General features: G+C 37.2%; 1 protein-coding gene across 2 annotated transcripts in view; it reads right to left on the bottom strand.

Moving 5' to 3' along the window:
* Positions 1 to 867: 867 nt before the first annotated feature.
* GlyS (glycogen [starch] synthase) overlaps positions 868 to 22,956 on the bottom strand; it is a 35,579-nt gene continuing 13,490 nt past the window's right edge. Inside the window, exons 3-18 of one of the 2 annotated variants that reach the window (XM_073092421.1) lie at positions 22,084 to 22,161; positions 20,924 to 21,030; positions 20,178 to 20,369; positions 19,065 to 19,159; positions 18,672 to 18,774; positions 16,022 to 16,130; positions 14,910 to 15,063; positions 14,027 to 14,147; positions 13,106 to 13,272; positions 11,310 to 11,424; positions 9,864 to 9,941; positions 8,112 to 8,286; positions 6,276 to 6,405; positions 5,507 to 5,588; positions 4,934 to 5,066; positions 868 to 1,476 (exon numbers count right to left, since the gene is read on the bottom strand). In XM_073092421.1, coding sequence (XP_072948522.1) covers positions 1,382 to 1,476; positions 4,934 to 5,066; positions 5,507 to 5,588; positions 6,276 to 6,405; positions 8,112 to 8,286; positions 9,864 to 9,941; positions 11,310 to 11,424; positions 13,106 to 13,272; positions 14,027 to 14,147; positions 14,910 to 15,063; positions 16,022 to 16,130; positions 18,672 to 18,774; positions 19,065 to 19,159; positions 20,178 to 20,369; positions 20,924 to 21,030; positions 22,084 to 22,161 — 1,934 coding nt within the window. In that variant the 3' untranslated portion in view covers positions 868 to 1,381. Of the gene's footprint in view, positions 1,477 to 4,933; positions 5,067 to 5,506; positions 5,589 to 6,275; positions 6,406 to 8,111; positions 8,287 to 9,863; positions 9,942 to 11,309; positions 11,425 to 13,105; positions 13,273 to 14,026; positions 14,148 to 14,909; positions 15,064 to 16,021; positions 16,131 to 18,668; positions 18,775 to 19,064; positions 19,160 to 20,177; positions 20,370 to 20,923; positions 21,031 to 22,083; positions 22,162 to 22,956 lie in introns of both variants that reach the window. The other variant, XM_073092420.1, reaches the window with a different exon arrangement.

Genomic DNA, 22,956 nt, shown 5'->3' on the forward strand with positions numbered 1-22,956 from the left:
ATGATATATGTATAACGTATTATAATAATATCATTACAAACAATAACCATTATAAATTATAAATAAAATGTATAATAATTTAAGGTGTACATTTTGTAAATAGATTTATACATTTCATAATTTTATTTACACTCTGTATAAATCAAATATTGCAATATCAATTAAATTTTAAATGTTTTCATAAAATTCTATTGTATAATAAATATTATTTCATTTAATTATAATATAACATTCATAAATTATTAAATATTCATAAAAAATCCATTTCATTTATACGCATAATTTTTCAATATGTAAATAATCTCAGTTGTTTTTGTAAAATATTAAAAAATGTCTGTATAAATATAAATAAAATGTATATTTCGTTCGAGTTACTTATTTAAATAGGGTTTTAGAGGAACTTTAATAGGAGAAGGTAATAAATAATAAAGTTATTACATATTATGGCAAGTTTAGGTTTTATACAATGTTCGAATAAAGTCGCAAAAATCTCGTCATCAACCCATTACTGTCCCACTGCTAGGCACGGGTCTCCTCTCAGAATGAGAAGGATTAGGCCATAGTCCACCGCGCTGGCCAAGTAAAAAAACGCAAAAATTCTACGTGGATGTTATGAGCCGAATACACGTATTATAATAATTATGTTTAAATAACTTCAAATAGAACCAAATGACAAATGGTAAGTAAATTTTACTGTCAATAAAATCTGACACATAATTAATCTGTTTTGCAAACTTTACATATTCTCTAAGTAAAAGTATGTGAATAACTCACTCGGGTGTATTCGGTATTCGCCACGATTTCGATCCGTTCTCTAATAGGTGTAGGTTTTTTAACGTAAATTAAAAAAAAAAAAACATTCGTCTGTACTCGTCGCGGCGTTTACATATTCGTCATTGTTCGGCGGGTTACTCGACGACTATTCGCGAATTACTTTACTCGGACATTGTGAGACACCCTTAGAGTTATAATAGATTATAATTTATATAGACAATGATTTAAACATCTGAGTAGAGGGCGCCACTTGTACCTCTTAATCTGTCACATTGACATCTCGTGACATCAATGAACCTAAATTACATACACAGTGGCGCCTCTAGCGGCAAAAATAGTAACAATTTTTAGTAAAATTTTAGGCACTATGGAGAAAACTTTGACACATTTATATATATATAAAAAAATAACTGAAATAAATATGTTTCGTATTACATATATATGGAACCACTAAACACTTAGGTTTTTTTCATAATTTTCCGGTATAAAATATAAAATTTCTGATGTAATTTCAACAAAAATATACCATCAACATACCTCAGTATCTCGTGCAATCAGTTGGAATAGAAACTATTAAATTATTTTTAATCTACCACTATTATTATTATTAATCTGTGATCCTTAGTTCGGCTAGCTCCTTCTCCTCGTCGACCTCGTCTTCATCATCAGACCCGTGGACTGATGCTGCTGGGGTTGTGAGTCCTGGAAAATATATTTTTAAAATTTTAGTTTTCATTTTAGGAACTAAGTCCTTTTCATAGTGACAAAATTACGTTAGCAGAATTTTAGTAATTTTAACTCCCCAATATGTCCAATATGTCAGCTGAAGTAAGCAAAACTCTTCCCACCCTCCCCTCCCGTATTCAAAAATTGCAAGTACAATCTACTGATATGGTAAAAAAATCAAAAATAAATCTCTAAGAAGTAAAATAAATCTATCTCAAGTGTGCTTGCTACAAAATCACTAGTGCCCCCACTCCCTTTAACGAACTACTTCCACTCAATCACACTTCTACAACTCAATCCTAACCTCCCCAAGTTTCTAATCTACAACACAATCTCAAACTCCCAAAACTGATAAAACCTTATTCTTCGTGGTCTCTTCAACACAGTCGTTCAGTTTCGTTATCAGCCGATCGAAAGGTTTCATGAAGAAAGGTCACTTAAGAAGTAAAATAAAACTATCTCATCTGTGCCTGTTTGTGCTTTCTGCAAATTAGTCACTAATATCCGATCCCTTTAACTAGAAAAAGCTTAGAACTAAATCCACATAGTTTCAAATGTACAACTCGATCCCAATCCCAAAAGCGACAACCTAATTCTCCGCGGTCCCCTCAACACAGTCGTTTAGTTTAGCGATCAGTGATCGATTTTTTCAGTAACAACTTCATTCAACGACTCAAGTCATATAAAACTATCTCAATTGTGCGTGATACAAAATCAATAGTGCCCAATCCCTTTAACCAACTAATTCCACTCAATCTCACTTCTACAACTCAATCCCAGTCTCCCTAATTTCAAATCTACAACTCAATCCCAATCTCAAAAGCGACAACCTAATTCACCGCGGTCTCTTCAACACAATCGTTCAGTTTAGCGATCAATTGGTCGATTTGTTCGGTGCAGCTTCATTCAACGACTCTTAGAAGTCAACTAAAACTATCTCTACTGTGCTAATTTGTGCTTGCAGCAAATTTGACACTAGTATCCGCTCCTTTTACCTAGAAAAAGCTTATAACTAAATCCACTCAACCTCACTTCTACAACACAATCCCAGTCCCCCAAGTGTCAAATCTACAACTCAATCCCAATCCCAAAAGCGACAACCTAATTCTCCGCGGTCTCTTCAACACAGTCGTTCAGTTTAGCGATCAATTGGTCGATTTGTTCGGTAACAGCTTCATTTAACGGCTCTAGGAAGTCGCTCGGCGTCCTGTAGTTCTCCTGCTCTGCCTCATTAAACTCTAAGGTCCTTTCGAAGCTGACCTCCAGGTCCTGACCTTCATCATCATCAGTAATATCGAGGATTTCGAGTGATTTTTGGACGTTAAGCTTCTTTTTTTGTATGTCAGTTGTTTGGACCTCCTCGTCTTTGGTTTCCTTCTGTCGCTCGATCTCCTTGTGGTAGGACGACGTCAGCCAGTTGGTCTCGTGGCGGCTGCGACGAGCCGCTGTCGGGGGCGTTACGATCTCTTCACAGGAAAGAGATTTTTACAATATTTATAACCAAGAGTGTGTGATCGAGAGAACATTAACATATTGATACTATTATAGATACACATAAATGATTCACATTAAACGTATAAAATATGTTGGTCGGTTGTTTATTGTAATAAAACTTCCTTCATTCCTTCATTCATTTTATAAAACATTCCTTTAAACATACCCAGTCATTCATTCATTCACTTAATAAATATAAAAATAGTAACAAAAGAAATTCATTATTACCTGCATCAGGATTTTATATCTCATTCATTCACTTTTAATCCATTCGTTCATCCTCATCCTACATCATTACCTAATCGCTTACTTGACACAGACAAGATAAAAACTTTATCTTTTAATAACCATGTATAACATATCTGTTCATGTATCCATGTACAACCTACTCTGTCAATGTATAATGAATATAATAATCTTACGCCCGTTCTCAATAATCAATCTATGTGTCAATCAATTTTTTGTCAACCAAAGATCAAAATTTTACAACATATAATACGTAGCAATTGTCAAATTACGATCGTTTTTATGCAAAACAATCTCTTGCAATATCAATAATCAATCTATCCTTTTTTGTCAACCAAAGATCAACATTCGACGATTTATAATAAATAGCAATTATCAAAATACGATGTTTCGTAGAGAAAACAATAGATAGATCGATTACTAATAACGGCGTTAGTTTGGTCTCCTTCTGTTCGATCTCCTTGTGGTAGGATGACGTCAGCCAGTTGGTCTCGTGGCGGCTGCGGCGAGCCGCCGTTGGGGGCGTTACGATCTCTTTGTAGGAGAGAAGTGACATACAAAATGTATACTGTTTCATACATTTTTAGTATTATACATGAATGAGTGACAAGAAATGTATATAATGATATGATTTATACATATAATACATATAACTATAGTACATATTGAATATACAAAATTTGCTGATTGTGTGAATGGAATGGCAAATGAATAATTAAAAATTGTAACTATTTCATTATTATTATTATTATTTTGATTTTTTACTGACATGTGATATTATTGTGTAATTAGTAATTACGCCAATGTGACTAATTGTGTTGTACGATCAAAACAAAGTAAGTTAACATAAAATTAAGTTTATAACCATATTTGCACGCCGTAATGGTAAAATAAGAGGATTTTTGTATCTTAGGACAGATTTAACCAGAGTTTTGTACCTTATTTGGCAAATAAAGATGTTTTTTTTTTGATTTACTATTTATCATATTACTCATTCGTTCATTTTATTTTCTTTAGAAGACAATTAATTTAATATTTCAGTCATTCGTCTCACAAATCAATCATAACAAAAATCATTGATTAGTATCCGCACTATTAGTATCCCCTTCATTCCTTCATTCATTCTTCTAACCATTCGTTCTCCATTCCCTAACTAAATTTTACAAACAAAACAAAATCATTTTCTTTCTCCAAACCTACTTTTTCATCTATAATGTATAACGTAAAATAGTTACTTAAATCATCCATAATTTTATACATTTTTGCAAAAAAATGAAAAAAAACGTATGAAATTAAATGAACCGGTACAGTAAATGGCACCACTAATTGGAGTACAGTGGGGTACAGACGTGGTACTCTGGGGTGCATAAATGTACCATTGTACATCCACAGAACCCCCCAGAACCCATCGAGTATTGGGAGGTTCTGTGGATTACAATGGAGTACAGTGTTACAACGGATTATAGTAGGGTACTGAAGAGCACCGTGGGGTACATTGAGGGAAATTAGAGTAGAAGGGAGTACTGTGGGTTACAATGAGGGATACTTTGGGATTTAATGAAGTACTTTGGGGTACAGTAGTTTACAGTGTGTTAGAATGGAGTACCGTGGAATGGATACAGAAGGGGTACTGTGGGGTATTGCCCACCATAAAAGTGTAATCGAGTATAGTGGGGTAAAAGGGGCTACTCACTGGAGTGCGTAGGGCTCGGCGGCTCGGATATCGGCCGCGGGTAGTTGAATCTCTTGCCCAACTCAATGTCCATGTGATCCACGTAGTCTGGGTAGACTATCTTCAGCGCCTGAGCGCGCGCTTGGCGGTAGTACTGTGGGGAGAAAGGGGGTAAGTCAGTTTTTTTTAGTATAGTAGTAGTAGTAGTAGTATAGTTTTTTAGTATAGTAGTTTTAGTATAGTAGGGTTCCACAGTGGCGACCCTAGCAAAAAAATAGTGGTCATCTCTCATCGAAGCTGGTAGAACCCTTTGTAGTTCTTCTCCGGCGGCACCACCGCCACACGTATTTCTGTTATAACAGCAGTGTTAGGCGCTGCTGTGTTCCGGTTTGAAGGGTGTGGTAAGGGAGACAGACTTTTCCGAGGCGTTCCAGCTTAGTCCTCAGGGGTAGCGGCGCGTCTGTCGCCGACCTCAGGTAGGAGGAATATCTAATACTATCTGGGGTTGATTACATATGTCCATGGGCGGCAGAAGCCACTTACCAGGTGAACTGCATGCTCGTCTGCTACTCCTATATTATAAAAAATACTTACAATGCCTAGATTCCGCCAATCCATAAGATCAGATAGCCGCTCCGTTCTGTTTCTTTGGATGATACGCTGTCGCCGTGTTAGTCTAAAAATACAAAAAATACATTTTTTTATGTTAATTTAATTATATTATAAATATTAATTAAATTTTGTTTTATTTATTTAATTAATAAGTTCATGTACGCAAAAATTGTGACAATACAGAAATGATAGTGTTGGGAACGACGGTAGAAGATAGAAAATGTTATTGTCAAATGAGGGTATCTAAAAATGGGCATATAAAAAGGCACTGTAGATCGCCTTCTGGGTAGTTATTTTCCGATCATTGTAAAGAACGTTAGGTACTGTGCCACTTTTGTTGTCGAATCTATAATTTGTGTGCTTACTTGTTATTTTGTTAACTTAGTGAAGTAAAGTAAAACGTTCTCGGTTTATAAAAGTTGTTTTTAAATAATTTCCAGACGAGTGTCCTAATAATAGATATAAACTACAAAGGATTGCTTATTCCAAAATGGAATTTCTTCCAGTAACTCTGGGACAGGACTGTGCAGGCGAAAGGCAAAATTAGTGTGCAAAAAACTTTTAATAGACCTTATAATATTTGGCAATAAAATAAATATTTCTTGCATTAAATAAAAAATCTTAAGTACATAATAGTTAAATTGTTGCACGTCTTAGCTAGTTTTTTTTTTCCTGGCAATATTATGGCATGTGCCGCCTCCTGCCACACGCAAAAAAAATTGACAAACTAAAAAAAAAAATATGAACTCACTTGGTAAAATCAAACATGTATTGAGCGAGCTGTTGAACAGAGCCTTCTAGAGATATATATCTTCGATCGACCACATATATACCGTAGGACATCGGGTCCGCTATGTGCTCCTGCATGAAGCAACCGAAACCTGGGGGCAAAATTAGTTATATATTAATAGAAAACAATCTCTGAACATATTTATTACATTAAGTTCTTATTAGTGATCGAAGCATTAATTTCATTGAAAAAAATCGTTAAAGTGAGTTATTTAGTAATAAATTATAATTAAAAAAAACTTAAAACCAGTCTCGTATAGTTATATACCTGGTTGGTGGAATTGGTGGAAACATGGGAAATGTTTTCCAAAGTCGGATAAAAGTATTAAAAAACTCACTTGACAAAGTATTGGATACATTACCCTCCACAGTCGGATAAGTGTTAAATAAACACACCCGATATAATGTAGCGAACATTACCCAGAGACGAATAGAAGTATTTAAAAAAACTCGCCTAATAAATTTGTGAAAACATTACCCTCCACACTATAATAAAGTATTTAAAAAACTCGCCTAATAAATGAGTGGAAACATTACCTTCCACAGCCGGCTAAAGGTACATTTTAAAAAACTCACCTGACAAATTGGTGGAGACATTACCCTCCACTACTCTCCACAGTATTGTAAAAGTATTTAAAAAAATCGTCTGATAAATTGGTGGAAACATTACCCTCCACACTTGGATAAAGTGTTTAAAAAACTCGTCTGAAAAATTGGTGGAAACATTACCCTCCACACTTGGATAAAGTGTTTAAAAAACTCGTCTGATAAATTGGTGGAAACATTACCCTCCACACTTGGATAAAGTGTTTAAAAAACTCGTCTGATAAATTGGTGGAAACATTACCCTCCACACTTGGACAAAGTGTTTAAAAAACTCGTCTGATAAATTGGTGGAAACATTACCTTCCACAGCCGGCTAAAGGTATATTTTAAAAAACTCACCTGACAAATTGGTGGAGACATTACTCTCCACTACTCTCCACAGTAGTGTGAAAGTATTTAAAAAACTCACCTGGCAAATTGGTGAAAACATTACCCTCCACACTTGGATAAAGTATTTAAAAAACTCGCCTAATAAATGAGTGGAAACATTACCTTCCACAGCCGGCTAAACGTATATTTTAAAAACCTCACCTGACAAATTGGTGGAGACATTACCCTCCACTACTCTCCACAGTATTGTAAAAGTATTTAAAAAACTCGTCTGATAAATTGGTGGAAACATTACCCTCCACACTTGGATAAAGTGTTTAAAAACTCGTCTGATAAATTGGTGGAAACATTACCCTCCACACTTGGATAAAGTGTTTAAAAAACTCGTCTGATAAATTGGTGGAAACATTACCCTCCACACTTGGATAAAGTGTTTAAAAAACTCGTCTGATAAATTGGTGGAAACATTACCCTCCACACTTGGATTAAGTGTTTAAAAAACTCGTCTGATAAATTGGTGGAAACATTACCCTCCACACTTGGATTAAGTGTTTAAAAAACTCGTCTGATAAATTAGTGAAAACATTACCTTCCACAGCCGGGTAAAGGTTTATTTTAAAAAACTCACCTGACAAATTGGTGGAGACATTACCCTCCACTACTCTCCACAGTAGTGTAAAAGTATTTAAAAAAACTCACCAGATTAATTGGTGAAAACATTACCCTCCACACTTGGATGAAGTATTTAAAAAAACTCACCTGACAAAAAGATGGAAACTACCCTCCACAGTGGGATAAAAATATTGAAAACTCACCTGAAAAATTGGTGGAAACATTACCCTCCACAGTAAAAAAATCTCACCTGACAAATTGGTGGTGATGCTCGGTATCCCCATGACGGTGCACTCCGCGGGGGTGTACCCCCAGGGCTCGTAGTAGGAGGGGAACACCCCCAAATGGCACCCCCTGACGAACTCCTCGTAGTCCAGACCGAAGAGGGGGTTGGTGGAGGTCAGGAACTCAGGGTGGAATATCACCTGGGGGTTACAAAATAATGCTTAAAAATGGTTGCTTTTAGGGTACTTTACCCAAAGGGTAAAAACGGAACCCTATTACTAAACCTTCTATCTGTCCGTCTGTCACAGGGCTTATCTCTTCAACCGTAATAGATAGACACTTGAATTATTATTTACAGAGTATAGCGGCGGCAGCTATAACAACAAATACTAATAATCGATCGATCAAACTAAAATTTATTTTTAGTATTCGTTATCTTAGTTATAGAAGTGAATTCATTGTGAAAATTTGAACCACCTATTACAATTCAAAAGCGAAAAACGCCGAAAAATAGCGGTATCTTTCAACCACCATTTTCTTATTTTTTTTTTTATAATACAAACGTTACAGACGAGCATGCAGTCTACTTGATGCTAAGTGGCTACTGTCACCCATACACATCTGCAATCAACCCCAGATAATATGAGATTAGCAGCTCCACTACCCATGAGGACTGCTGGAACAGCTGGAACGCCTCGGACAAGTATGTCTCCCTTACCACACTTCAAACCAGAACACAGCAGCGCTTAACACTGCTGTTATAACAGAAATAGGTGTGGTGTTGCCGGAGTCGAACCACAGAAGGTTCTACCTTTAAAACCAATACAATTCGGCCAGGAAGGTACCACCATTTCTGACTTACATATGAAGCGACAATCTAAAGCTGGCCCGCATACGTTCGTTTTCCTTGTTACGTTTCCGTATTCAGTTTCCGGATTCGGGAACCTGAATGCTATTTTCTACACTAATACATATTATAAAGAGGAAAACTTTGTTGGTTTGTTTGGTTGTAATGAATAGGCTCAAAAACTACTGGCCCGATTTTAAAAATTGTTTCACCATTCGAAATCTACATTATCTAAGAGTAACATAGGCTATATTTTATATTAAATATATTTGATAAATAGATTCTGAGACGGTACAAAGTTTTCCAGGTCAGCTAGTATTGTATAAAATGTTCCAACTGCCGCCCACACTTCCGTTTTTTTTTCCGTTCTGTAAACGAACGAATGTGTGCGGCCAGGCTTAGTCCTCAAGAATGGCAACTGTGATCGGCTTCAGGTAGAACCTGTTCTATATGGAGTAGGTTACAGATGTCCGTACGACAGTGTTGGACCATCAGGTGGACTCCTAGCTTATTTACCTTCTATCTTATAAAATACTAGTGGTGCCCGCGGCTTCGCCCGCATTTTAAAGAAATAATATGACATACATAAAACGGAAAATTTGTACCTGCATTGGAATGACAGTGGTGCCATCTGTCGAAAATTGGTCTTACCAACTCCCAAACCCTCGTGGGCTCTTGGACAACAACTTTGCTAAAGATCATCACTTGATCAAATGCATAGTTTCCGATTCTATAACTACTTACGAATTAAAAATTAATTAAAAAAAACCTTTTCCCACGGACTCAATTGTGAATCTAAACCATTCTCAAGTCTCCTTGAACACACACAACAAATTTCATCAAAATCAGTCCAGTCGTTTAGGAGGAGTTCAGTGACATACACACGCACATAAGGAATGTATAAATATAAAGATATAAATGAACACTTACTTTAACACTATCATGGATGGTATTGAAGAGTTGACACCTTCTGATGGAATTCAAGACTGGATCACTCCAATCGTCTACCTGTTGACAGAAAATATATATTTTAAGGGTCTATTTCTTTCGTCGCCATATCGAATTAGTAATATTTGAGTAGCTCCCCTAGGGGGTCGTAAATCATCGTAAAGCAAGAGTAAGGGGGCCGCTAAACCTCACATCTGTATAAAAAACAATATAAATTAATAATATTTTTTATACTGATGTTGTAGTTGTTTAAGATATTTACTGTTCCCCTGGGGTGTCGTAAATCATCTTAAACCAAGAGTAAGGAGGTCGCGAAACATCACAACATTAGTATAAAAATACATTATTAAGTTAATAAAAGCGTGTTAAAAAGAGGTATTTACTTTATAGGTATTTATTGGTACGTATGAAATTCCGCCTCGTTTTCGTCTTTTTCATGTGTACCGTGTCATTGTTTTGTTTGTGTTGTTTTTTCTCTCTATTTTTGTTGCTTTAACACTAATACTAAATGTATCCTATCCTTTATAACCTAATCCTTCTCTAACTTCACGCACACTATCCTCCTTTCTTCGCTTGTCTCTCTTTTCTTTTTCATGCATAGGTTGTCTGGAAGAGATCGCTACTTAGCGATAAGACCGCCTATTGCATACTGTTTTACCTGTTATGTATATTGTGTATTGTAAAATTTCAACTGTAAGTGTGCAATAAAGAGTATTTTATCTTATCTTATCTTATCTTATTTACTAACCTTGTTTTAACTACTAACCTAACCTAACCTTACCATACTAAAAATATTTAAAGGCGTTTGTCGCGACGTAATCGGTGTAAAAATATTAAAATTTCGAGTATGCACTTTATTTTAAACCGATACTTAATCATGTAAATAAAAAAAATATTGTACATATTTCATATTTGAAACATAATGTGGTATAAATAAGAATAAAAATGAAAATGTTTTATTGATTAAAGTACAATTGTAAAAACAAGACGCAAGGGCCCCTGTACTGGGTTGGTAGCCAGTATTACTAATATATACAAACAAACAAAACGCAAACGCTTTCTACACTCACAGCCCCACACTAGGATTCCCTGTGTCGTGGGTGCCATGGACACACACACAGACAAATACACAAACACCCAGACCCAGAAACAGAAATCTAAATTCGTCATTCAGATATCTGTCTGGCCGGGGATCGAACCCGGGACCCTTTGCGCATCAGACCGGTATGGTGACCGCTCCGCCACGCGGGTCGTCTGGGTATGTTTTTGAAATGTATATTGTTTTGTTACTGAGGTTTCGCGACCCATTTATAGTCTTCGTGACCCCCCAGGGGATCAAAACACTGAACAACGCTTAATAATTACACTCAGGTATAATTGTTTAGGTCTTGTGCCCAACAGTGGGACAGTGGAGTAATAGATACTTACAACATTGTGCGTAGTAACCGGCGGTAACCCATCCCTCTGCAGCGCGTAGATACACCTCTTCAGGCGCACTGTATCGTCCTTATGCAGAAGATCTGACGCGTCTGGTAGATGACCTCTGCAAAAATAAATGAAATCAGTGCTTAAGGTAAGAAGCTAAGAATTTTTAAAATTTTGAAAGGTAGGTCTAGTATAGTTCGTAAAACATTACCCTCTGTATAGGGTATAATTATCGGATCACCTCAGGCACACATGATAGATATACACACTCGAAAAACATTAACCTCTATAGTCACGTAAAAACATTACACGCTGCAATCACACAAAACATTACCCTCCGCCGTTTACTCGCCTGACATATATCATTCATACGTAAAACATTACATTCCGCAAATTAGTAAAACATTATCCTCCGCCATTTACTCGCCTGACATATATCATTCATACGTAAAACATTACATTCCGCAAATTGGTAAAACATTATCCTCCGCCATTTACTCGCCTGACATATATCATTCATACGTAAAACATTACATTCCGCAAATTGGTAAAACATTACCCTCCGCCATTTACTCGCCTGACATATATCATTCATACGTAAAACATTACATTCCGCAAATTGGTAAAACATTATCCTCCGCCATTTACTCGCCTGACATATATCATTCATACGTAAAACATTACATTCCGCAAATTGGTAAAACATTACCCTCCGCCATTTACTCGCCTGACATATATCATTCATACGTAAAACATTACATTCCGCAAATTGGTAAAACATTACCCTCCGCCATTTACTCGCCTGACATATATCATTCATACGTAAAACATAACATTCCGCAAATTGGTAAAACATTATCCTCCGCCATTTACTCGCCTGACATATATCATTCATACGTAAAACATTACATTCCGCAAATTGGTAAAACATTACCCTCCGCCATTTACTCGCCTGACATATATCATTCATACGTAAAACATTACATTCCGCAAATTGGTAAAACATTATCCTCCGCCATTTACTCACCTGAGGCATATATCTTTATATGGTAAAACATGATGGGCATAATTTGGTAAAAACATTACCCTCCACAATCGTGTTAAAAAGTTGACTAAACGAAGGCATATATCATACATACGAAAAGAAACATTACCCTCTGCAATCTATTATAACATAGAAATGAACCGCGTCGCCATAGCAAATTGTATGACCACTGCTCGCAACACCGTCAAAGCGGACTAGCAGTTTGGCGTGGACTATACAACATTACCCTCCACAATCGACTCACCTCAGGCATATATCATACATGCGCTTCCCGATCTTCTGCTGTATGTCCTGTATGGTGTCGCGCAGGGACTTGGTGACCGCGTGGCCCCGGAGACTCCACGTTGAAATTGTTAGTCTTCCACTCCGCGGTCGAGTAGACATAATTAAATAAGTTTCAGACACACATGCATATTTACGCTCAAAACATTACCCTCCGCAATCACGTCAAACATTACCTTCCGCAATCGAGTGAAAATAATCTACTCCCTTTAGACATATATCACATTCATACACGCTTGAAAAACATTACCCTCCACAAACGTATAAAAACAATCGAGTCAATTGTCATTCATCACATACGCAAAAAAGATTACCCTGCACAATATGGTAAAACATTACCTTCCGCAATATGTTAAAACATTACCCTCCACAAACGTATAAAAACAATCGAGTCAATTGTCATTCATAATACATACACAAAAGACATTACCCTCTGCAATCTGCTAGGACATTACACTCCTAGTCGACTCACCTCAGGCATATATCATACATGCGCTTCCCGATCTTCTGCTGTATGTCCTGTATGGTGTCGCGGAGAGACTTGGTGACCGCGTGGCCCCGGAGACTCTCCACGTTGAAGTTGTTAGTCTTCGCCGGGAATATCAGGAACGCTATCACTGTCATCTCTGAACCTGAAGACTGAAAACAAATATCCCATTATTAACACGCTTTTTAAGACGCTTTTATTAGCTTGGGTTGCATGTATGTATGTATGTATGTATGTATGTATGTAACGGAATCTTTGAACACGATTTTTACCCATTTTGAACGGTCCGATGAATTTAAAATTTTGAACAATTATCAAGAACCGATGACAATACACGATTTTAATAATTTTATCCCGTTCACCTCATCAGGATTGTCAGGAATCAGGATTAACGATTTTCCCTGTGCGATTTAAGTGTGGTTTTTAGTTTTTAAACTATAATTTATTAGAATAATAATCCCTTCTATAACCTTCAAAATCTATTAGTGAGCTTGGGAAGACAGCTCCACCTATGGGGTCCAAAATATTTTTTTTATAATATAGTAGTAGCAGACGAGCATGCAGTCCACCTGATGGTAAGTGGCTACTGTCGCCCATGAACATCTGTCAACCCCAGATAGGATTAGATATTCCTACCTGAGGTCGATCACAGATACGCCACTACCCCTGAGGACTAAGCTAGAACGCCTCGGAAAAGTATGTCTCCCTTACCACACCCTTCAAACCGGAACACAGCAGCGCTTAACACTGCTGTTATAACAGAAATAGGTGTTGCGGTGGCGCTGCCGAAGTCGAACCACAAAGTGTTCTACCACCTTGAAATGTCTTTATCATAAGATATATTACTCAATAATTATTTTTAAAACATATTCAATATACCATAATTTAAGAAATATTGTAGCCTACCTTCAAATAATGATTAAGTCTTGCTAGGGCCTCTATAAAGATGTCAGCGCCCTTATTACCGAACTCGTAACGACCGGCGATGAAGAAATAAAGGGTCTTGTCCAGGTCGAAATTGAAGTGCCTGGAATAAATCAAAAAATAAAAAATATTAGTAGTATTTTACATACAACTAGCAAATAAGCATGCAGTCCACCTGATGGTAAGTCACTGCCGTATACAACTGTAATCAACCCCAGATAGAGTTAGAGTTCTACCTGAGGGTGGAGACAGGGTTGCTATCCCTCAGGACTAATTTGGAACGTCTCGGATAAGTGTCTCTTACCACACTTCAAACCAGAACACAGTAGCGCTACACTGCTGTTATTAGCTAGAAATAGGTGTGGTGCCGCCAGATTCGTATTTGTTCAAGGCGTTCCAGTTTAGTCCTCAGAGGTAACAATTCTGTGGTTGACGTCAAATAAGAATCTTATCTTATCTGTGGTTGATTACAGATGTCCATAGTCCACGCGGCAGTAGCCTTACCATCAGACTGCATGCTCGTTTACTATTTCTACTTTATATAAATAAAAAATCAAAGCACATCACTGAAAACCGCATAAAAATCATACCCGTGGTTTTGGAGATAAATGGTATACTCCACGCCAAACTGCTAGTCCGGTCTGAAGTTGTTGCGAGCAGGTGTAGTCATACAATTTGCTATGGCGGCGCGATTCATTTCTATAATCAGAGTGGACTAGCAGTTTTACGCGGACTATAACATAGGTTTGTAAAATCACTCACCCCAAACGCATATACTGTCTCCGTTCCGTCGCGGGTAATAAAGAAAGAAAGTAAGAAAGAAAGAAAGAACGACACAAACAAACAAAGAAACAAACAAACTGACCCATAAAAATGTCCACGAGCAAACTCATTAATCTTCTCCTTAGCGAGCGCATGTAAGTTCTGAAATTCATGGAGCGCTGAAAACTTCTTAACATTCAATCCGTTGGGTGTTATGATGTCCGGCTTACGTTTCAACAGGTGTTCCGCTTCGTAGCCTGAAAACATGAAACAATTAGCTGAAACATCTTTATTAAAGTACACTTTAATAAAAACACTTAGGGGCTGATCTCGGGTAGGAGGAGCCTAGTCACATCTGGGGTTGATTTTTTTTATATTGAAGCCACAAATGAACATGCAAAGGAAAAGTATGTCCATTTTTATAATATAAGAGTAGCAGACGAGCATGCAGTCCACCTGATAGTAAGTGGCGACTGCCGCACATGGACATCTGTAATCAACCCCAGATAAGATTATCTTACCTGAGGTCGGGCACAGATGCGCCGCTACCCATGTTGACTAAGCTGGAATGCCTCGGAGAAGTCTGTCTCCCTTACCACACTTCTAACCAGAACACAGCAGCGCTACACTGCTGTTATAACAGGTGTGGCGATTGTGCCGCCAGAGTCGAACCACAAAAATATCATCTTTATTAAGGTGAATACTTCTTTAGAGCGGTTATGTTTCGACACTAGATGAAATAAAAGCAACACTAATAAGAAAAAACAGATACATGGTAACGTGTGGTAAGGCAGTGATAGCCTAGTGGTTAAGAAACTCGGCCTCCCGATCGAGGGGTTCGAGGTTCAAATCCCAAGCACGCACCTGTGATTTTTCAAAGTTATGTGCGTATTAGAAACTAATTATCACTTGCTAAAAACGGTGAAGGAAAACATCGTGAGGAAACCTGCATACCTGAGAGATTTATAAAAAAATCTCAAAGGTATGTGAAGTGAAATACGCACTTGTCCAACGCGGTGGACTGCCAAACACAGGTAGGAATCTAATCTTATCTAGGGTTGGTTACAGATGTCCATACTCAGTAGCCACTTACGATCAGATTAACTGACATGCCAATCTGCTACTATAAGTAATACATATGTAATATTACTATTTTCCTGTATATTTTTTTTCCTTTTTAATTTCGAAATTATAATATTTTTTTATAATACATACCAGTAATATCAGAAACGGTGGTGAATATATGTGCCATGTGGGCCGCAGCGCGTTCCATACAGTAGCGGTGGTAGATCTGCCTCTTACCAGCCTCCTCGTCTACAGAAAACTGTAAACACACGAACATACAATAAAACAAAATAAAAATATATATAAAAATTACATTTATGTGCAGCGCAAAATGGTCCTTCTTGGCAGGATTTTGTCCTTTTAGAAATATTTCATACTATAAATGCCCGCGGCTTCGTCCGCGTTTAAAAAAATAACATGACAAACATATAACTGAAAATTTGTACCTTCATTGGAATGACAGTGGCGCCATCTGTCGAGAATTGGTCGTACCAACTCAGAAACCGTCGTGGGCTCATACAACAACTTTGCTAAAGATCATCACATGATCAAATGCATTTACGATTCTATACAGGACATACAGACAAACATTCATTTTATATAATTACTAGTGATGCCCGCGGCTTCGCCCGCATTTTAAAGAATTAATATGACATACATAAAACGGAAAATTTGTACTTGCATGGAATGACAGTGGTGCCCTCTGTCGAAAATTGGTCTTACCAACTCCCAAACCCTCGTGGGCTCTTGGACAACAACTTTGCTAAAGATCATCACTTGATCAAATGCATAGTTTCCGATTCTATAACTACTTACGAATTAAAAATTAATTAAAAAAACCTTTTCCCACGGACTAAATTGTGAATCTAAACCATTCTCAAGTCCCCTTGAACACACACCACAAATTTCATAAAAATCAGTCCAGTCGTTTAGGAGTTCAGTGACATACACACGCACATAAGAAATATACATATCTTTATATAAGATATAGATTATGAATTTTAATGACATAGGTGAAAACACGAAACACAAGCAGTGATAGTTTAGCGGTTGAAAGGCGGCCTCTCAAACGATGGGTCCGAGGTTCAAATCCCAGGCACGCACCTATGATATTTCAAAGTTATGTGCGTATTAGAAATTAATTATTACTTGCTTTAAGTAAAGGAAAATATCGTGAGGAAACCTGCATACTTGAGCGATTAAAAAGAGTTCTCAAAGGTATGTGAAGTCTACCAATACGCACTTGTCCAGCGCGGTGGACTATGGCCTAATCCTTCTCATTCTGAGAGGAGACCCGTGCCCAGCAGTTGGACAGTAATGGACTGATGATGATGATGAAGTGGAACTACCGTGCACTTCAAAACAATGCATATGAGTCATCCGTGCTACCTTCATTTGGAATCATGACAGTATTAAGGAATCAAATAATAATGGAATGACCCCCATTTTAATAAATATGAATTATATTTTCAAATAATTATAGTTTTAAAACTAAAACCGGCGCTAAAATCGCACAAGGAAAATCGGTAATCCTGTTTGCTGACGATCCCGATGATGAAAATGGGATAAAATTATTAAAATCGTGTATTGTCATCGGTTCTTGATAATTGTTCAAAATTTTAAATTAATCAGACCGTTCAAAGTGGGTAAAAATTGAGTTCAAAGATTCCGTTACATACACGCTGAAACGCTAATCGGAGCCAATGGCGTCATGCCTCATACGCATCGATACAATACCGTTCAATATAAAAACTTCTTCCATTTAGCGGAATTATCTAATTTTTATAATATAGGAGTAGCAGACGAGTATACAGTCCATCTGGTGGTGAGTGGCTACTGCCCATGGACATCTGTAATCAACTCCTAGATTCCTACCTGAGGTAGACCACAGCTAAATAATCATAATTCTATTTTAGTTTATAATTATAATTCTCGGTGCAATATTTCAAAAGAGCTCAAAATCTTCCTAAAAAATGTGCTACAAAACTGAAAATGCTACAACAGGAACATTCGTGTTGTCCAACTAAATATCAAAAATGCTGAATCGTGTAATAAAATCACACAAAAAAAACATTGCAAACGTGAAAAAAACATATTGTACACCATTGTACTACTTGTAATTTGTAGGTCTTATTTCCACCCTTTTTTAGACGCAAAATTGATTTGCAGATAAGTCATTGCCACCAGTATATTTTTTTGTAACATTTATGTACTATGTACGTTTTTATTAGGTATAAATACAAATATAAGTATTTTTCTTTAACTTTCTTTCATTCTTTCTTTTTTTTAATTTCTATAAGTTTCTTTCTTTTAATTTATTTGTCAAATCAAATCAGATTTATTTGTGAAATGCTTAATATACATATTTAATATATTATGTAATAATATGTCTTTTTTACAAATATTTTTTGATTTATTTCCTTTCTTTATTTTTTATATTAGTTAAATTACTTTATTTTTTTTGCTTCCGTTATTTTATTAATTTGTCATGCCTGTTTTTAATTGAGTACTACTTTTAGAAAGTAACTGATTTTTTTTCTTCCTTAACATACCGAACCTTTTTTCTTTCTTTAAAGATAAATAAGTACTGCTTACGAGTAACTGTATTTTCTTTCTTTCTTAACACATCAACTTTTCTTTTTTTACAAATTATTTTTTCTTTCTTACTTAAAACACCTTTTCTTTTTTACAAATTCAACACCCACTAGTACAAAATCCGGTACGAAGGACCAAAGCAAGCCACCAAACAAGCGAGCAAGCGGACGAACAAACAAACAGACACCACACGCAAACTTACAACCTTATCCAAATTATTGTAGAAGTCAGTGTTGCCGGCGCAGAGGTATCTGCCCAGCAGGGTGGCGTGGGTGGTGAACACAGTGGCGACATCTACGTGGCGGACTCTGGAATTAAGAAAAAAAAAACAAAAAAATAATAAAAAGCTCCTTTTTTGAAGATTAACGTGACGAACTCTAAAAAATAAATAAAAAATAAGAGCTCCTTTTTATGCAGATTTTTGAGGAGAGAACGAATGACTGAATGAGATTCCCACCTGAGATCGGCTACAGATGTGCTGCTACTCCTGAGGACTAAGCTGGAACGTAGTAAGCAGTAGCCACTTACCATCAGGTGGACTGCATGCTCGTCTGCTACTCCTATATTATGAAAAAAAAATAAAAGGAAATGTAAGTACCTTAGTACGATGAGCCCGATGCCCGCTTGCCACTCGTGGAAATGTGCCACCACTCGTGGCGGCGTGTCACTGTAGTTCTCGGCTGCTTTGCGGAACTGGAACAATGAAATATATTTCACAATTTATAATATACTAGTGGTGCCCGCGGCTTCGCCCGCATTTTAAAGATATAATATGACATACATAAAACAGAAAATTCGTACATTCATTGGAATGACAGTGGTGCCATCTGTCGAAAGTTGGTCTTACCAACTCCCAAACCTTCGTGGGCTCTTGGACAACAACTTTGCAAAAGATCATCACTTGATCAAATGCATAGTTTCCAATTCTATAAAATGTATATAGACAAATGATCATTTTCATATAAATAGATAGATGATCGATTAAGACGGATAAATAAAGTAACTGTAGGTAAATTATAAAATCGAATTTCGATCTTCTGGGTTGAAAGATCGATTCACTGAATCGATCCGTTACTCGAGATCGATTAAAATAATCGACTTTTTGGTCCAAAATATCGATTCTCCGATTAATCGATCTATATTCAGCGCCATCTTGCGAGTATCCAGTGAAAATATTGTGTTTTGATGCATTGAAAACTATTAAATGAAAATATGTGCTTTATTGCACTCAAAATAACCGTATTAAGCGCAATCTATCATTAACTCTGTACGTAAATATGCATTGTATTGAGCGCCATCTAGCGGCCCTCATGCAAACTATTACATTGAAAACAGCGCCATCTACCCACCTCGCTCACAAACTGCGCGACCATGAACCCGAGTATAACAGCGTCGTTCGCTTCAATGTCCAAGTGGGGTATCCCGAGGGAGCACGTGTCCCACAACTCCTACTTAGGCTAACTTTACTATAGACTATTGTTTTATATTGAGAAGGTATATTCAGCACCATCTTGCGAATATTCAGTGAATATATTGTGTCTTGATGCATTGAAAATTATTAAATGAATATAATGTGCTTTATTGCACCCAAAGTAACGGTATTTACTGCAACCTAACATTAGCCTTGTACAATTTAGATATTGTTTTTAACGCCATCTAGCGACTCTCATGCAAACTATTAGTTACACTGAAAACAGCGCCATCTACCCACCTCGCTCACAAACTGCGCGACCATGAACCCGAGTATCACGGCGTCGTTCGCCTCAATGTCCAAGTGTGGTATCCCGAGGGAGCACGTGTCCCACAACTCCTGCTTGTAGCTGTCCAGTTGCCACGCTCCGGAGCCGATGTCGAACAGAATGATCTGCGGGTTGCCATCCACCAACCATGTGCCGGTGTGGACCTGTTAAAAAAATAAAATATATTTTTTATACACTTGTGAAAAAATATTGAAATTTACTATAGTAAAAATGTAATATACTACATATGTAAAATAAAGATATGGTTTGATTATACTATAGAAGAAGAATTTGAGGTCAATTGTATACATGAAAAAAAAAATAACGAAATTGATAATTTGAAGGTGTTAAAACCCTTTTTGATTCGACTCTGTAGGTACTATAGCCACACCTATTTCTGTTATAATAGCTGTGTTACGCTGCTGTGTTCTGGTTTGAAGGGTGTGGTAAGAGAGACATACTTTTCCAAGGCATTCCAGCTTAGTCCTCAGGGGTAGCGGCGGATCTGTGGCCGACTTCATGTAGGAATCTTATCCTATCTGGGGTTGATTACAGTTATCAGATTCCTACCTCTAAACGCCTCGAAAAAGTATGTTTCCCTTCCCACCCCTTTAAATCTGAACACAGTAGCGCTTAACACTGCTGTTATAACAGAAAGGTGTGGCGGTGGTGCCGGAGTCGAACCACAGAGGGTTCTACCTTCAAATTGAGTGCATACCTTATAACCCTGGCTCCTCATGGCGTTAACAGCAGCGGTGAGGGGAGAGTTGGGAGGGAAGTCCGCCTCCTCAACTTCCGTGCGAGCACATTGCTCCTTGTATGGACCTGTGGATATACAATCGATTTTTATCATCATCATCATCATCATCAACCCATTGCTGTCCCACTGCTGGGCACGGGTCTCCTGTCAGAATGAGAAGGATTAGGCCATAGTCCACCGCGCTGGACAAGTGCGTATTGGTACACTTCACATACCTTTAAGATTTTTTTTTATTTTTTTTATAAATTTCTCAGGTATACAGGTTTCCTCACGATGTTTTCCTTCACCGTTTGAGCAAGTGATAATTAATTTCTAACACGCACATAAATTTGAAAATCAGAGGTGCGTGCCTGGGATTTGAACCTCGGACCTCTCGATCGAGAGGCCGCGTTTCTTAACCACTAGGCTATCACTGCTCTGTATCATACTAAATTTGTATCATACTGAAGATTTATTAACCCGAGTGTCCTCTTTTGACATTACTAAAAACGACATCCTTCGCATAATTTCGACTTTTGAAAGTAAATTTTGAGGGAGGAGGTCAGCAAACTTGTTACCGTTCCGTCCGAAATTTTAACCGTATGTTTCAACCCGGGGGAGATCGGAGTCAAACCCATGGCAACCGAGCATAATTAACTGAGCTCGGAGCGAGCGGACTTGTAGTCCTCAACACAAAACTCTTTATTTTATGTAGAGTGTTGATCATCATCATCATCACGTCAGCCTTAACATTCCACTGCTGGACATAGGCCTCCCTTAGGGTGCTAGGGTGTGCCACAATACCCGATCCTGCGCTCTCATCCAGCCACTACCAGCAGCCTTCTGTCGGTTGTTGTGAGTGTTGATCAAATCCAGTAAAATCCTGACTATTGCGATGTACTATGGATATTAAGAGAACGAACTCGAAAACAATTTTCAATATCAATTTTTCCGGGAGCAAAGGCAAGTGTCCAATGGCAAGCTCTTAAGATCGGCGAAGCGATAAAAAAACCGCAGATTAAAAACTGACGAGTACATTCACACATTTTTTTTATTTTGATTAATCAACCTTTTTTATAACGGACATTAAAGTGGCCGTAGGTAAGGGTTATTTTCAAAACATGGAAACATAATCTTACCCAATAAGCAGTAATTCTCCCCCATCTCCTCCGTCGAGACATAGGCCTTCGATCTGATCACGGTATAAATACCGCCCACTGAAATAAATAAACATAAATAAATAAGTACTAAAATTCATCATTCAAATATCTGTCTGGCCGGGGATCGAATCCGGAACCCCTTGCGTGACAGGTATGGTGACCATAGAATACATCAAGTTTAATAAAAGGAAAGTATGTGAAATTATAATTTATACATCGTCACACAAAAACGACAGGTTCAGTAACCTTTGACAGTTATACTTGTAATTTTAGATAAAATAGGATATATAGTAAATAAAGTTTACATTTCGTTTAGGTAACTGCGCGAATGCAAATCATTGAAATCTTAAAACCAATATATGCAAAACCTAATTAATGAATGGCGGGAACTTAGCTGCCAACGTAATATGAAAAAAATGTATTTCCTTAAAATTGAGGCTTTTCCTTCAGTTTGTCATATATCGTTACTTCCCAGAATTTGATCCTTATCAACGACACTATCGGATGATGGAATAATACAGGTGTATTTTTTTCAAAATGAACTCGTTCGATCTCGGCTAGGGACATTGATTTAAAAAAAAAATTAAAGATGCAGTTTTAGTTTTTTATCAAAATCGACCTCGTAATTCCTTTAATTTTTCGCTAATCCTTATCGTTTCAGATTTAGCCCTGAAGGACTATTTGAAAAATTCACCCTGTATATTCATGGAAAAAAATTGTTATTACGGTTTAAGGGACAAGCCCTGTGACAGACGGACAGACAACTTAGGTTTACTAATAGTGTTCCGTTTTTACCCTTTGGGTACGAAACCCTTACAACAATCTTTGATTATTGGCGTTCGAAGGACTTTT

The sequence above is a fragment of the Epargyreus clarus genome, unplaced genomic scaffold (assembly GCF_041222505.1).
Source record: "Epargyreus clarus isolate Ecla_fem2 unplaced genomic scaffold, WU_Ecla_fem_2.2 ptg000036l, whole genome shotgun sequence".
In the NCBI taxonomy this organism is placed as follows: domain Eukaryota; kingdom Metazoa; phylum Arthropoda; class Insecta; order Lepidoptera; family Hesperiidae; genus Epargyreus; species Epargyreus clarus.